Below are 17500 nucleotides of genomic sequence, written 5' to 3'. Positions count from 1 at the left end.
CTCTGTAACCCCAGGGGTTCGGTGACTCAGTCTCAGGGGTTCGGCGAAGACCTTCCCGAAAGAAATTGCAATTTTGCAATTGAATTTTAAGGAAATTTTCTTTAATATTTTTAGGGACTAAAATGGAATTCATTCTTTGTATTATCCAAAATCAATTTATTCCTGAATTTTGAAGCAATTCCTCCTCCACTTGTATGTTGTTTTTTCTTTATACTTGAGAGGTTCGGCTACTATGCGGAGGTTTTCCTTAGGGTTCGGCACCTCTGAAAAGGCTAAGAATCACTGCTGTAAGGTCTCTCTCTGTCTGTGTGTGTGTGTGTGTGTGTGTGTGTGTGTGTGTGTCAGTCTCTCTCTGTCTTCTTTTGTTAGGTATAAATGCATCCCACTACTGTAGATTGCCTATGCTCTCCTCCTCCTCCTCCTCCTCCTCCTCCTCTTCACCTCCCATCTCCCACACACAGGCATGACCAGCAGCTTTTGGCCAAGTTAAAGAGTGTTCCCAAGGCTCCCGGCAGCAGGTTCCACAAGCCCTTGCCCACCCAGCAGTTTGGTGTGTCCCTGCAGTACATCAAAGAGGCCAACAGTCAGGACCCCATCCCCCCGGTGCTCAAGACCTGTATCACCTTCCTGGACCATCCGGACGGTGAGTGTAGTGGAAATAGTAGTATATAGTAGTAGTATATATTTCGGCCAGCCTCCAAGCACGCATGTTTGGCGAGACTAGCGTAGGAGTTTTAGGCATTTCCAGGGTAGTTTTATGACCCTGGTAGTAGTTTGACCCCTCCTCCTCCTCCTCCTCCTCCTCCTGTGGTATTCCAATGACCAGTTTCACCTCTTCCCTCTACCTTTCCTGAAACAATTTGAAATATTTAAAGCATGTAATATTTTTTATTTTATTTTATTTATTTATTCATTTAGGGAGAGGTGTTGCAAAGACTTATCCCCAATCTGACTACTACTACTACTACTACTACTACTACTACTACTATTGCTACCACTACTGCTACTCCTACCCTCAGCCCTGGAGACGGAGGGGCTGTTTCGGCGGTCTGGTGCGGCAGCCGTGGTCAAGAGTGTGCAGGAGCGCTTCAACCAGGGCGAGGAGGTGACCTTTGACCTCAACACTGACGTCCACATCGCTGCCGTCATCATCAAGACATTCCTCAGGGAGCTGGAGGAGCCACTCATGACCTTCGACCTTTACGATGAGGTCATACAGTTCCAGGGTGAGAAACTGACCTGTCTTTGACCACTCATCCATACACTCTCTTATAGGGGCAGTGATTAGTGTTCTCTCTCTCTCTCTCTCTCTCTCTCTTGCTCTCTTTTTTTTTTTATGTCTCCCTTTTTGTAAAAAGAATATATGCCCCCCCCCCCTCATTAACCTCCTCCCCCCACTCCGCAGGGCTGAGTCGCAGTGACCGCCTCACCGCCCTCAAACAAATGGTGCTGGAGAAGCTGCCGGAGGATAACTACCTGGTGCTCAAGTTCCTCGTTAACTTCCTCTCCAAGGTGAGTCCGCACGCCGGTCATGTCGGTCACAGAGGGGTGTATTGCGGCATGTCGATTTATATTATAGTTGCTACTACAACCTTTTCCTTCGTTTTTTCTCTCCTCATCCTCTCTCTCTCTCTCTCTCTCTCTCTCTCTCTCTCTCTCTCTCTCTCTCTCTCTCTCTCCCTTTTTCCCTCCCTCTTTTGGCCCTATCCTCTCTCTCCTTCCCTGTTCTCTCTTTCTTAACCTGGTAGCTGCGGGGATCATGTTTCTTAAATGTTTCTTTGGGGGGTTTTATATCATGGCAAAAATTTGGCCCGGCGCTGGTACACAGTAAAGCCACAAATTTGGCTCGTCGCTGCTACATGGTAAAGCCACAAATTTGGCCCGTTGCTGCTACATGGTAAAGCCACAAATTTGGCCCATTGCTGCTACATGGTAAAGCCACAAATTTGGCCCATCACTACTACACGGTAAAACCACAAATTTGGCCCGTCGCTGCTACACGGTAAAGCCACAAGTTTGGCCCGTCACTGCTACACGGTAAAGCCACAAATTTGGACCGTCGCTGCTACACGGTAAAGCCACAAATTTGGACCGTCGCTGCTACCAGGTTAAATGTATCAGTCTCCCATTATGACTATTCCCAAGGTCACAGAGAAGATTAATCAGGTTTTCATAGGTGATTCTCCAGTTCAGGGTGCTGAGGTCGTGTAAAACTATCACCTGAATCACAAAACAGACCGTGACAAGCCCACTAGGACCTTCTACGAGAGTCTTTTCAAACATGAACCGAGGCACCTTACAGATTACCAGCAAACAGAGTAATACAGCAAGAACATAAGGCCGTAAGGAGTCTGCAAGAGGCTGGTTGACCCATACAAGGCAGCTCCTGTAATCCTAACCCCACCTTACCTCACTGTCCATGAATTTATCCAACCTCTTCTTGAATGTAGAGTGACCTAATTATCCGTCTTGAATGTAGAGTGACAATTATCCGTCTTGTATTTAGAGTGACCTAATTATCTGTTCTTCTGCAGGTGATGAGTCCTTCTACCTTGTTTTTAATTAATTGGTTTGTTGTAGTTTTGCAATATAGTTTATTTAATCTTTTATTCGGAGCCACATGACCTTGCAGTTGCGGCACCCAGACCAACGCCCCAATAATCAATCTATCAATCCGCAGGTGATGGACCGCAGTGACCTCAACAAGATGACGGCGAGCAACCTGGCGGTGGTGTTTGGCCCCAACTTGGTCCGTCCTCGGGGTGGGCAGATGTCCCTCAACGCCATCGCCCCAATCAACCTGTTCGTGGAGGTCATGCTGTCACATCACCACCAGATCTTCGTGCTCTGAGGGGCCGTGTGAGAGTGATATGCGAGGGGGTGACCCGAGATTAAGGGGGTGATGCACTTCTTCCACCTCTCACACCCTTTGTCCACATCAACAGCCCACCAGATCTTCATGCTCTGAGGGGTCATGTGACAGAGCCTGGGTGTGACCTGAGACTAAGGGGGTACATCTCTCCCTCCTACCTCTCGCACCCTATGCCCACATCAACAGCCCACACCAGAGTCTATATCCATTCTTGACCACAAAGTCCAGGAAGAGTGTGACCTCATTGTCTCCTGTCCACTCAGGTGCTTGGCAGAGGTGCTTAGTGCTGGGAGGTCAAGGCTATCCACTCCCACACCACCCGTCAATGTCCATCCCTTAGAAGTGGGTGTCAGGAAGGCCGTGCAGGATAGGCAAGGTACAGAGTGTTGTGGTAGATGAGGACGTCACTTGAAACACTGCCACCTTTCACATCAACTATGATATTTCCAAAGGCCAAAAAGGAGATCAATCGGGTTTCCATCAGTGTTTCTACATTTTCATGGTACAGAAGAAGGGTCAAGCTACCACCAGGGTCATAAAACTACCCCTGGAAATGCCTAAAACACCCACAAAAGCCTTGTCAAATGTGTGTTTTAGGTTTATGGTACAGAAGAAGGGTCAAGCTACCACCAGGGTCATAAAACTACTCCCTGAAAATGCCTAGAACTCCCATGAAAGCCTTGTCAAATGTGTGTTTTTACAGGCTCATGATACAGAAGAAGGGTCAAGCTACCACCAGGATTATAAAATCACCCCTGGAAATGCCCAAAACTCCTATGAAAGCCTCGTCAAATGAGTGTTATGATGGGTGAGAATGAGAATACCAGTTACCATATGGGCAGAGCATGGGTGAAGCAGAGAACCCAGCCCCCATCACCCTAGACAAAGAAATGGGTTGTATTCTAGTGTGAAAAGGGTGTCACCATGTCCTCCTGAACCTCACAGCTACAAGAAAGGGAAAAAGAATGGGCAGAGAATGGCTGAAATGGAGAACCCAGCCCCCGTCACCCTAGACAAAGAAATGGTTGTATTCCAGTGTGAAAAGAGTGTCACCATGTCCTCCTCCACCTCACAGCTCCTAGAAAGGGCAAAAAAGGTCCTCTGCTCGGCACGCACTGAAGGAGGGAGGGCGAGGGATCCTGACACACGCACAGACAGACAAACAAAAAAAGTTGTGACCTCCGAGAAGGGTGTGAAAGCTTACATTAATAGAACGTTTTAAGGCCCTGCTGGAGCGCCTCTCGCCCACCCCTAGTGTGTATTCCAGTGTGTGTGTGTGTGTGTGTATGTGTATGTGTGTGTGTGTGTGTGTGTGTGTGTGTGTGTGTGCTTACAATTCGGCTTCTGTTTCCACTATGGTGCACTATAGAAAGTATTTTTGATAAGAACCATGCGCGTGTCAGTGTGTGTGTGTGTGTATGTGTGTTGGCACTTGCACGTGTGTGTGTGTGTGTGTATGTGTGTTGGCACTTGCACGTGTGTGTGTGTGTGTGTGTGTGTGTAGTCACCAAAGCACATCATTCCACACAGTTTACAGGTTTACTATATATTAACTATTTTCAGTGTCTCATCTGGCCTCACTCTCCTACCCTTCTCACTCTCTCTCTCTGGCCTCACTTTCCTGTCCTTTTCTCTCTTTCTCATCGCCCATCAACCTAACATTCACGAGTACAATATAAGCAAGGCCCATCATCACTAATGCAATAGGTCACCGTTTCTTGAGCAGTAGCAGAAGGAAGAAAGAGATACAGAAGAAGGAATATTTTCGGAACATTCACGAGTACAATATCATCAAGGAGGTTGGCCTATCATCACCAATGCAAGCAACAGTTCAATTCCTATCATTTAACATAAGGAAAGAAATACATGAGCAGGATTATTAATGGAGAAACTGATGGTGTCTTGTCCTGATTAGATAGATATAGTGGCTTAATCTATAGTAATTATTTTTCTGAGCTATTCGCGTCACCTTCACGTTAGGGGTCTCTAGAAGGCGCTGAATATCCTACACTTGGTACACGTATAGTCTTTGAAGGAGGGAAAGTTACGTGAAGTGAGTGTGTGCATGTATGTGTTGGTTACAGATGCATTTATGGAGCTAAATCTTGGACATTCCATACTAAATCATTCCTTTGGTTTTAATACTTGCTATCTCACCATTCCGCTCATTCTAAGTTAACCTACAACCATCCTTATCATTTCCCATTCATTTTTATCTTTTTTTCATACATATAGACACACACAAACACACACATTCAGAGAAACATGTTAATAATGCTTTAGTCTCCCTCCTTTCCTTGCACAGTTAAGTTGGCAATAGTTTTCTGGGTGTCATTCTAAGTTAACTACAACCATCCTCTATCATTTCCCATTCATTTTTACCTATTTTCATACATATAGAGACACACATACACAGAAACATATTAATAATGCTTTAGTCTCCCTCCTTTCCTTGTACAGTTAAGTTGACAATAGTTTTCTGGGTGTCATATCCTTGCTGTGGCAGACATGTGGGCCAGTGTGTGTTGTGTTGGTATAGTGAGATGTGTCCACCCCGCACATCACCTGTTTTCAAAGACCAAAAATGAGATCAGTCAGGCCCTCATGAGTGTTTTCTTAGGTTCAGGGTATGGAAGAAGGCTTAAGCTACCATCATGGTCATCAAACTACCTCTGGAAATGCCCAAAACTCCCAGAAAAGCCTTGTCAAATGTGTGTTTGCTCAGGTTCAGGGTACACCAGCAGGCTCAAGTTACCACCAGGGTCATCAAACTACCCCTGGAAATGCCCAAAACTCCTAGAAAAGCCTTGTCAAATGTGTGTTTTCTTAGGATCAGGGTATGGAAGAACTCAAACTACCACCAGGGTCATCAAACTCCCCCTGGAAATGCCCACAACTCCCAGTAAAGCCTTATCAAATGTGTGTTTTCTCAGGTTCAGGGTACAGCAGAAGGGTCAAGCTATCACCAGGGACATCAAACTACCCCTGGAAATACCCAAAACTCCTGGAAAAGCCTTGTCAAATCTGTGTTTTCTTAGGTTCAGGGTACGGAAGAAGGGTCACATTACCACCATCAAACTACCCCTGAAAATGACCACACCCTATATCAAACACCTCATAGAAGAACTGGATTGCATTGCTGTTACGCACACTAGACCTAACACATATTACCACATTTTCCGACACACTCATCATCATTCTGTGTATTGCTTGTCAGGGCTCAGTTTCCACCACCTACTTGCCATCTGAGTGAGTGTGACCCAGGCTGGCCCTCCTGAATGTGTGTGTGTGTGTGTGTGTGTGTGTGTGTGTGTGTCTTCAAGATGGGAGGTTGTCACTGTTGATCCAAGCCATCCACTGCACCATCACTGCATTCAAACTCCCTCCCCAGAATCATTTATAATCACCTCCGTCACTTGCACACGGCACACTGTTGCTTATATCTGTACCTCCATATGTGCTGGGCGAGGCACCTGTGTAGTATGTGCTTTGCCCTGCATGTGCTAACGATCCTCCATCATTATAATTGTTATCCATAGAATTGTGTGAGATTTTTCAGTTTAATTTTTCATCTTCCTCGTGTTGTTTTTTGATTCTACAAGTGTACAAAGTGGCCGGCCAGCAGTTGTGGCTCGCCTCTGTGAAAAGACAAAGAGCTATCTAGTATATATTTTTGTTAAGGAACTGATTTACTTCTATTTTGTATATTTTCACTTGCTATTTGTAGTATGTATTATTTTAAGGTTTTCTTCTGTAAGTTTGTATGTGTTTAATTGGACCACTACTTGATTTCCGGAAACTTGATGTGTGTGTGTGTGTGTGTGTGTGTGTGTGTGTGAGAGAGAGAGAGAGAATCATTTCGTTCAGTGTATTTCTTTAGGTCTGCAGATTATGTTATACGAAGGAAGTGGTTGTTTTCCCTGTCGTGATGCAATTACCCGCATCACCTCACATCCCGAGACTCGCATAAGCCCAGCAGAATGTCCTTGTGTTGGCTCACTGCGATAACCAGGCCCAATAAACACAACAGGGCGAGGAGAACACTTTCTTTCCAAGCTCTCAGCACTGGTAAGACTGGCACATACATTATGGAACAAAAGCATAGCGTGTAACCTGTTTTTTCCTTCATGTCCACCTGGTACGAGTGAGGCTTTGCAGTGTTGCTTTGGTTCGGGCCCAGTGTTTCCGATCACGCCCCATTCTGCTATGCATTGGTTGTGTTGCCCCGAGCCCTCACTGTGATGTTACGTCATGGAAATTCATACATGTGTATATGCATATTCATACATACATAATTATATATTCAGAGATGTAACAACTGATGGTCTTTATATATCTGTCTAGTCTGTGTGTAAATAACCTGATATTAAAGATCTTGGTGTGCCTCTAACAGCTGTGTCATTGTGTGTGAGCTAACCCTGAGGATAGTCACACCTGCCTCCACCACATTACTAACAGTTATATACCTGTAACCTATGACCTTTAGTAGTTAGAGCACTCCATTGGGTCATAACTTGAAGCTCAGTACTTACTCAAATTTTGTGAGATTGGTATCAGGATATTCCCAAAGAACAAATTTGTTAAATGGAAAATAACTAAGAAGAAGACATGCTAGTACTGGTTGCAGGCTGGCACTGGGCAGTTTGTTCTTCTGGAGTCAAACATTTTTAAGGCTTATATCAGCCTGGCTATGTTTTTGTTGCCGTGGAGCTTTAACCCCTTGACTGCAGATTTTCTACAAGAAGACTTCACCAAGTTACAGGAATGGAACAAAAAGTGGCTGCTACAATTCAGTGAAGAAAAATATAAAGTCCTGCACCTTGGGAGGGGAAATCCAGCATACCAGCACCACATGGGAAACACACCACTATCCGCCACAGATGCAGAGAAAGACCTGGGACTATATTATGTTACTCCCTGTCTATGAAGCTATCCAATCTTTTCTGAGGATAATGTATTAGCATTCAGCATATGTGCCAAGCCTGCCAAGAACAATTTTTATCTTCTACACAGACTCTTTAAGCTGATGTTCAATATGATAATGAGACAAATCCAAGACATAGTGAGATGAAGTCTAACTGATGCTAAATAAGCTTAGAGATGATTCCAGCTCTACTGATTGAGAGATTCTTGGCCTGAATGCAATGGTAGGTGACACTCAGGTATGGAAGATGAGTCAAGAATGGAAAGTGACAGGTATGGAAAATTAGTCAAATATGGAATGTGACATGGAAGATAAGTTAGGTATGGAAAGTGACAGGTATGGAAGATGAGTCAGACATGGAAGATGAGTCAGGTATGGGAGATGAGTCAGGTATGGAAGATAAGTCAGGTATGGAAGATGAGTCAGACATGGAAGATGAGTCAGGTATGGGAGATGAGTCAGGTATGGAAGATGAGTCAGGTATAGAAAGTGACAGGTATGGGAGATGAGTCAGGTATGGAAAGTGACAGGTATGGAAAATGCGTCAGATATGGAAGATGAGTCAGGTATGAAAGATGAGTCACATGAAAATGACATGTGGAGATGAGTCAGATATGAAAAATGACAGGCGTAGAAGGTGACATATCGCTCCCAGACTGTCGCAATATAGCAGTGTATATATTATGTTGATTTTTTTATAGTATTAGATTGATTCGTGCAATATTATATCCTGGGAGTGGAGTATAATAAGGGACAGTGGCGCCATATATGCAATGAGTAACCGCTTGAGTCTGTGTTAATAGCTATATCTCACGAAAAAATCATCCTGCATTAATTTCTTTAGTATTATTTGATTGATTCGTGTCGTAATATTGCCTGGGAGTGGATTAAAATATGGGAACAGTGGCGCCATATGCAATGAGTAACCGCTGGAGTCTGTGTTAACATAGGTACACCACATAAAATCATCCTGCATTAATTTCTTTAGTATTATTGGATTGATTCGTGCCGTATTATAAGGTGGGAGTGGAGTAAAATAAGGGAACAGTGGCGCCATGACGAGCGAGTGGCCGCGGCGGGCAGTCTGCGTTGAGCCTCCAAGATGGACGTGTCATGGCCCTCCCTCGCCTGACCTTTCACCCGGACATTTCGGGGCCGGGCGTGACCCAGAGGTGATGCCGGGACCTAAAACACTAGGAAAGGGCGCCATTATGCTATACCCAAGAGAGAGTGAGTGAGGGTGAGTCATGGGCGGCCAGCAAGGCAAGGAGCGGCACCTCGGCTCGTCCTCAGCAGGCTCCTCAGGCACCATCACCCGCGCCAGCAAGGCCAAATACCGCTCTGGAAGGGAGATTATCAGGACCGCCGGGGCTAATATATTCACCGAGCACAATGGTGAGTACGCCGGGTGAGGATGAGTAAGGGTGGATGATGCTGAGAGGGTGGGGTGGGACCGGGGATGAAGGGGAGGGAGGGGTAATGACAGCTGCCTCCAGGATCGTATTTACACATATTTTTTCTACTTACTCACCATTTTCTTCCTTATTCATGATTTTTATGAATATGGGTAAAGGTGGATGATGCTGGGAGGGGGACCGGGGATGAAGGGGAGGGAGGGGTAATGTCAGCTGCCTCCAGGATCGTATTTACTCATATTTTCTCTACTTACTCACCATTTTCTGCCTTATTTTTGATTTTTATGAATATGAGTAAGGGTGGATGATGTTGGGAGGGGGGGTGGGCAGGGATGAAGGGGTGGGAGGGGTAAATGACAGCTGCCTCCAGAATCGTATTTACTCATATTTTCTCTATTTTCTGCCTTACTCATGATTTTAGTGAGTATGTGGGATGAGTATGAGTAAAGGTGGATGATGCTGGGAGGGGGTGGGTGGGGAGGGAGGGGTAAATGACAGCTGCCTCCAGAATTGTACTTACTCATATTTTCTCTATTTTCTTATAATTTTCTTCCTTACTCATCTCTTCTGTGAGTATGAGTAAGGGTGGATGCTGGGAGGGGCCAGGGGATAAAGGGGAGGGAGGGGTAAATGACAGCTGCCTCCAGAATCGTATATACTCATATTTAACCTTTTTACTCATCATTTTCTTCCTTACTCATGATTTTGGTGAGTACATGGGATGAGTAAGGGGGGCGGGGGGATGCTGGGAGGGATGTGAGTAATGACAGCCGCCGCTTGAATCGTATTTACTCACATTTTTGCATTCTTTTCTTCCTTACTCACGATTTCTGTGAGTATGAGTAAGGGTGGATGCTGGGAGGGGCCAGGGGTTACTGGGAGGGATGTGAGTAATGACAGCTGCCTCCAGAATTGTATTTACTCATATTTTCTCTATTTTTTTCCATACTCATGTTTTCTGTGAGTACACTGGATGAGTAAGGGGGGCGGGGGGATGCTGGGAGGGAGGGGTGTGTATAATGACAGCTGCCTCCATGATCATACATTATCCAGTTACTCACATTTACTCATTATTTTTTTCCTTACTCATGTTTTCTTGTGAGTACACGGGGTGAGTAAGGGGGGGACGTGAGTAATGACAGCTGCCTCCAGAATCATATTTACTCAATTTACTCACCATTTCCTTCCCTAACTCATGATTATTGTGAGTAACTGAGGCAGGGGTGAGGCTGGGAGGACATGGGGTGACAGGGGACAAATATTGACAGCTGCCTTCAAGATATATTACTTACTCTTTTTTTCTTTCTCATTCATCACTCATTCTTTTTTGGGTGGTGTCTGGGGTGAGTAACTGATGCTGGGGTAGGCTAGGGGGGGGAGGGGAGGGTAATGAGAGTTGCCCCCAAGATCTCATTTAGTCATAATTTATTTCTTTGTCAGTCTGTTACTCATCTTGAATCTTTTACTCATTTTAGTTATTCACATTATCTTATCTTTGGCAGTGTAGTAATCTCATATTTTTGTTATTTTCTTTTTATTTTCTCATTCACTAGATACTCACTAACTTATTTTCTCTTTATTTCTTTATTTCTTTACTAATTCACTATTCTTGTCCACTGCTTTATTCTCCTTTTTCTTCATCTGTCTTATTCTTTCATATTCTTCTCTTTTTACAAACATTTTTTCTCTTCTTCATTCTCATAATTCACCTGTTCCTATTTTCTCCTTTACATTTCCTTGCCTCTGAACTCTCTGCCTGTGTGTCTGGGGTGAAAGTCTGTATGTCTGGTGTGTCTGTCTGTGCTGTCTCTGCTTGTGGGTGTGAGGGTCTGTCTGTCTGTTTGTTGTGTCTGTCTGTGCTATCTCTGCTGGAAGGTGTGAAGGTGTGTCTGTCTGTCTTGTGTCTGTGTCTGTGTGTGTGTGGAGGTAAGGAGCTGTCTGTTGTGTCTGCCTGTGCTGTCTTTGCTTGTGGGTGTGAGGGTCTGTCTGTGTCTGTATGTCTGTGTGTGGATGTGAGGAGCTGTCTGTTGTGTCTGCCTGTGCTGTCTCTGCTTGAGGGTGTGTCTGTCTGCCTGTCTTGTGTCTGTGTGTGGAGGTGAGGAGCTGTCTGTTGTGTATGTCTGGTCATTCTGTGGTTAGTATTGATAGCTTTCCCATACTTTGGTTTTCCTTATGTATTTATTTGCCTATATAATTTTCTTTATTATGTCTTGACCCAGTATAGCCTATGTATTGAGCTTGTGTTTTCCTGCATGTGTTGGGTGTGGATGAGAGACAGGGGAAATAATAATGATAATAAGAATAATAAGAAAATAACAGTAAAAATGAGAAAACTTGACCGAGGAAACAAAAGGAGGAAGGGAATCCATAAGTATCTGGTATGTGAATAAATAAAAAAAAAGAAAATAACAAGGAAAATGAGAAAATGAGACTGCCAAGTAAACATTGAATAAATAAATGAATAAAGGTCCTATGTCATGTGATGCTTATGTTCAGTGATAGTTTTAGAGGCATAGGAGTCAGCATGTCGTGTATGTGTGTGTGAATGAAAGAAGGGAAGGAAGGAAGGGAAGGAATGAGACAAACAAGAAAGGTCATTGGCTGGTGTGGGAACTGCATGACCTCAACCTTTGTAACTAGTGCCATCATATGCATTACCTTTGTGACCCTAGAGCCATCATGTGTATTAGCAAGGCAACTTCCAATACACAGGTCCATTGCTTTTACTTGGACATAGGGACAAGTGAACTCTTTTCTTCACCAAGCTATTAACCCCTCCGCTGCGATTGGCACGGATTTGGCTTTCACTGGTAGCCTGGTAACATAGCCCCAGGTCTTTCTCTGCCTCTGTGGTGGATAGTGGAGTGTTTCCCATGTGGTATTGGTATGCTGGATATCCCCTCCCAAGGTGCAGGACTTAATATTTTCTTCATTGAATTGAACAAGCCACTTTTTGTTCCATTCCTGTAGCTTGGTGAGGTCTTACTGTAGGAAATCTGCACTCAAGTGGTTAATGAGTGAAACAAGTTACTAGAATCTATTACAAGTGTCCCTTCAATTAACTCTTTCAGCATTGGATATGACAATCAAGTAACAATAGATAACAATGAAGGGAGCTGCCAACAGAGTCTATACATGTAGTTATATCATTATTAAAACCTGTTGAAAGTATTAGTGAATCTGTAGATACATCTTTCCATCCTTTGGGAATATTGATGTAAAATCGCACATACCCTGAGGGGCAACGATCTTAGCTAGACATAGGGACAGGTAGTTTATAGTAGATCATGACATGCTTTCACTACTGATGTTAAAATGAAATTGCACATACCCTGAGATGCTGATATGTAACCTGGGCATTAGTACAGTGCATTATGGCTGGCAGTCTGGTACCATTACTGTCACATAGATGGTAGTAGTACCTTATGACACACTTGTGCTGTTGATGTTAAAGTCGCACATACCCTGAGGTGCCGATATGTTACCCGGGCATTAGTACAGTACATTATGGCAGGCAGTCTGGTACCATTACTGTTATATAACCGATATCTGCCCTGAACAACTACTGTATAGCCGATATCTGCCCTGTAAAGCTCCTGTATAGCCGATATCTGCCCTGTAAAGCTCCTGTATAGCCGATATCTGCCCTATACAACAACTGTATAACCGATATCTGCCCTGAACAACTACTGTATAGCCAATATCTGCCCTGTAAAGCTCCTGTATAGCCAATATCTGCCCTGGACAACAACTGATGTGCCTATTTGTTTACGTCCATCAGCTGAGCTGGTGCTTGTAGTTACGATCCAATTTGCAATACCCGTTTCGTAGTTTCATTACCTTATTTTTATATGTAGAAGGATCATTAGTGAATATTTTGCTTGGTATGATATGTTTAAGGGCATGAAAATTCCTTTGTGGCTGCCTTGGTGTAAGTCGGCGAATGTATGAACCTGCAAATCCATGAGTACTCATTTTGCAACTTTTAACTTTTTATAATTTTACGATTTTAAACAAGGTATATTATATTGGTTTCTGATTTTCCTTCTTCAGTCTTACTCTCTCATTCTTCTCTTTGTACTTTATTCATTTCCTCTTTATTTTCTCATTTTTTGGCTCCACATGACCAGTGCAGTCACGGTGCCATGAATTTACAGCCCAATCAGTATGTCAGTCAATGAGTACTAGTGAACCTGCAATTAATGCTAGGGGCAAGTGTATGTTTTGGGGTATACGTTGCGACTACACTAGATGCAATAGACATGAGACTAACCAATACAACCCCTGGGGCATTACTATATGTGTGGAGTGCAGCAATTCCTTAAACTCTGAAGACACACTTGGGAGGCTTTATACAGGCCCATACCTTTGTTTTTCTAAGGGTAGAGGAAGCAGCTAAAGGGAAAAAATAGAATAGGTAAGTAAATGTAAATAAGAGCCCACAAGCACATGTCTGAAGCCTCAGCGGTAAAGCTTTGCACAGGAACACACTTCAGCTCACTGCCAAAAAAATATAAATCAAATAAATATAATAAAATGAAATAGAAATAAATAAAGGTCTGCTATACATTCCTCATATAAAAATAAATATACTTATAGAATTGAGTGGCCAAAAGAAAGGTCAGTTTGAAATGTCTGAAGTTGGTTATTAAATACATATATGTGGAATTATAATGACATCAAGATATAATCAAAGTAGGATTGACTCATAATAAAGAAAGGATAGGAGATAGGGAATGTGTGTGTGTGTGTGTGTGTTACATAATCTGTCATATGAGAGTAGTGATGAAGCATCCTCTCTCTCTCTCTCTCTCTCTCTCTCTCTCTCTCTCTCTCTCTCTCTCTCTCTCTCTCATATTCTCTTTTTGTGTTTTCCTTGTCTCCTTATTGTTATTATCTTTATTATTGTTAAGATAGTGTGATAGGAAAGTGCTGTTATCCTTATCTTAATCTACAAGTGCCGATGTCTTGAGTCAGAGGAATCTACAAGTGCCGATGTCTTGAGTCAGAGGAATCTACAAGTGCCGATGTCTTTAGTCAGAGGGAGAGAGAGAAAGAGAAAATTAAGGATTATCAAGATTTTTACGAGAGTGAGAACTTGCATTATCTTCCGCCTCCTCCTCCTCCTCCTCCTTATCATTACTATAACGGGACTCGCACGTTTCCTTCCTTCCTCTCTCTCTCTCTCTCTCTCTCTCTCTCTCTCTCTCTCTCTCTCTCTCTCTCTCTCATGATCTCGTTGAACAGTGTGTGGATATGAGAGAGAGAGAGAGAGTAATATATATTTTTTTATGTATGATTGGATGGATAGTATTTTGCTTGCCTTTTCTTGTGTGTGTGTGTGTGTGTGTGTGTGTGTGTGTGTGTGTGTCAAAGATATCTCGTTATGGCTGGAGGTAACAGACTAACTATACCGGTTTTCTCTCTCTCTCTCTCTCTCTCTCTCTCTCTCTCTCTCTCTCTCTCTCTCTCTCTCTCTCTCTCTCTCTCTCTCTCAGTGCGTCTTTAAGTCACTTCCTTAAGCAAGATCAAGGCTGTACAGTTAGAGAGAGAGAGAGAGAGAGAGAGAGAGAGAGAGAGAGAGAGAGAGAGGTTGTCTGAGGAAGCTTGTCAGTTGATCGAGTGTAAGGGAGACCGTGTGTGTGTGTGTGTGTGTGTGTGTGTGTGTGTGTGTGTGTGTGTGTGTGTGTGTGTGTGTGTCATTCAGATGGACAAAGGCGAAACCGTATTTAGGACGAGACGTGGGGATGATTTGGTAATGAATCTCTCTCTCTCTCTCTCTCTCTCTCTCTCTCTCTCTCTCTCTCTCTCTCGGTGTGTGGTTAATGGCGACCTTCCTTCCTGCATTGTGTGCGTGTATGTGTGTGTGTAACTTTATGAATAGCTTAGTGTCGATAACCCAGGCGTAAATAGATTCTCTCTCTCTCTCTCTCTCTCTCTCTCTCTCTCTCTCTCTCTCTCTCTCTCTCTCTAATTCGTCCCCAAAGATCGTCCTGACGGTGTGTGTGTGTGTGTGTGTGTGTGTGGTGGAAGCTGCCGAGTATTGTTGATCAAAGATTCTTCTCACCTCCTCCTCCTCCTCCTCCGCAGTCGTCAGTTTCATAATATTTTCTTATATGGATGAAGAAACAGTTCCATCTCAGCAGTTTGAACACACACACACACACACACACACACACACACACACACACACACATACACACACACACACACACACATTTTTCAGAGTAATCTATTTAAACTATTAATTTCTATTTGATTTTAAATTAATCGTGCACATTACTACTACTACTACTACTACTACTACTACTACTACTACTACTACTACTACTACTACTGTTTTTATTGTTGTTGCTGCATTTTGAAGCGTTGACTTCTTCAGATGGAAGGAAGATGACAGGAAGAGGAGGAGGAGGAGGAGGAGGAGACAAGCATATAATATGAAGAGAGACTTGTTAGGGCGTGCGAGCGTGCCTGAGTGCGTAAGAGAGAGAGAGAGAGAGAGAGAGAGAGAGACTAGCGGAAGTAGACTTTGTCTCTCTCTCTCTCTCTCTCTCTCTCTCTCTCTCTCTCTGTAAATACTTCCCAGGCCGACTTTAATTTCATTGGGGAACTTGTTACTACGCTTCCTTCCTTCCTTCCTCCCCTTCCTCCTCCTCCTCCTCGTCTTCCTCCTCCTCCTCTTCTTCCTATCGATCGGGTGGAGTAAATGGTTGCTGCTTTTTTCTTTTTTCCTTTTTTTTTTCTCTTAAACTCGCCATTGATAAGTGTGTGTGTGTGTGTGTGTGTGGCGTTAAGGGTTCGTTTATATGCGTAAATTTGCACTCATGGAAAATATTGTGTACGTTTTTTTTATTTTATTTATCGTGTGTGTGTGTGTGTGTGTGTGTGTGTGTGTGTGTGTGTGTGTGTGTGTGTGTGTGTGTGTGTGTGTGTGTGTGTGATTTTTTTAGGTGGATTATTCATGTATTCTTATATGAAAGAGAGAGAGAGAGGTGGCATTGGTGGTAATGATCAAGGTATCCGGGATGTCTACAGTCTCTCTCTCTCTCTCTCTCTCTCTCTCATAGACTGTAAGTGAGCGAAGAGACGAGGAGAGAGAGAGAGAGAGAGAGAGAGAGAGGACAGAGAGAGAACTGTGTGATGGTGATGATGGTGGTGATGGAGAAGAAGAAGAAGGAGGAGGAGGAGGAGGAGGAGGGGGGTAAAATCACCCCCCCCACCACCACCACTACCACCACCGGCCTCTCTCTGTGATGACGTCATTCGCATCTTGTTATGACGCAATGGTTTGTTTACATATTGCATCATAGGCTCAGCAACATCATCATCATCATCAGCATATCTTCGTTATTGTTGTTGTTATTGTTATTTTTTTGTTTATTTTTCCTTTATTTACTTTTTCTTCTTCCTCCTTATTCTTCCTCCTCTTCCTTTTTTTCTTCTTTTTCATCTTCCATTTCACAACAACAACAACGACAGACAGTGACAAGAGGCATCATCATTTAATATCCTCTCTCTCTCTCTCTCTCTCTCTCTCTCTCTCTCTCTCTCTCTCTCTCTCTCTCTGTTGCCAGGGTTGAGTTTAGGGACAAAAATCGGTGTTGCCAAAAGGTATGGTATGAGAGAGAGAGAGAGAGAGAGAGAGAGAGTATTGCCCCTCCTTCCCTGCTCATTCTCATTCTCATTTTTTTTCCATTTATTCCCATACTCTCTCTCTCTCTCTCTCTCTCTCTCTCTCTCTCTCTCTCTCTCTCTTCTCCTACCTATCACCCCTTTTTTCCCTCCCTTTTTATATTTTCTTCAATACTCCCTCTTTCCCTCCCTCCATCCTTATCTTACACAGAATGACCTCATTTTGTTGTATAGAAAGTCTCATTAGTAAGGAAAGATATATGAATTAAAGGAGCTGCCTCGTACAGGCCTACCGGCCTCTTGTAGACTCCTGCGTTCTTATGTTCTTATGTTATGTTCTTATGAATTTTCTGAGTCAAGATCTGTAGTGTTTGCTTTGGTTCGGTAGGTTATGTTAGGGTATCTTCAAACACTTTCTATACAACAAAGTGAGGACGTTCTTTGTTGATTTATACCATAAGGGGCTGGCTATCATGTGTTTGAAGATACTCTAACATAACCTACCAAAACAAACACTATAGGCCTTGACTCAGAAAATTCATATATGCTTCTTTAAAATAATGAGACTTTCTATACAACAAAGTGAGGACGTTCTTTGTTGATTTCAACCTGCAAAACCCGAAACAGTTACTATTGGCCTTGAGTCAGAAAATT

At 43.5% G+C, this 17500-nt stretch overlaps 2 protein-coding genes across 8 annotated transcripts in view; both read left to right on the top strand.

The window, feature by feature from the left end:
* The window catches only part of LOC126999575 (rho GTPase-activating protein 1-like), a 24966-nt gene extending 17704 nt beyond the window's left edge, over positions 1–7262 (top strand). For all 4 annotated transcript variants that reach the window (XM_050862347.1, XM_050862349.1, XM_050862350.1 and 1 more), the window contains 4 exons: positions 462–643; positions 1020–1226; positions 1406–1512; positions 2681–7262. In XM_050862347.1, the coding sequence (XP_050718304.1) occupies positions 462–643; positions 1020–1226; positions 1406–1512; positions 2681–2851 (667 nt within the window). In that variant the 3' untranslated portion in view covers positions 2852–7262. The remainder of the gene's footprint in view (positions 1–461; positions 644–1019; positions 1227–1405; positions 1513–2680) is intronic.
* Positions 7263–8869: 1607 nt separating this feature from the next.
* Positions 8870–17500, top strand: part of LOC126999574 (tyrosine-protein kinase Abl-like) — a 41174-nt gene continuing 32543 nt past the window's right edge. For all 4 annotated transcript variants that reach the window (XM_050862346.1, XM_050862345.1, XM_050862344.1 and 1 more), the window contains exon 1: positions 8870–9191. In XM_050862346.1, coding sequence (XP_050718303.1) covers positions 9044–9191 — 148 coding nt within the window. In that variant the 5' untranslated portion in view covers positions 8870–9043. The remainder of the gene's footprint in view (positions 9192–17500) is intronic.

The sequence above is a fragment of the Eriocheir sinensis genome, chromosome 16, assembly GCF_024679095.1.
Source record: "Eriocheir sinensis breed Jianghai 21 chromosome 16, ASM2467909v1, whole genome shotgun sequence".
NCBI classification, from domain to species: domain Eukaryota; kingdom Metazoa; phylum Arthropoda; class Malacostraca; order Decapoda; family Varunidae; genus Eriocheir; species Eriocheir sinensis.
The sequence above is the reverse complement of the archived record's forward strand: the minus strand, read 5'-3'. Positions and strand labels throughout refer to the sequence as shown.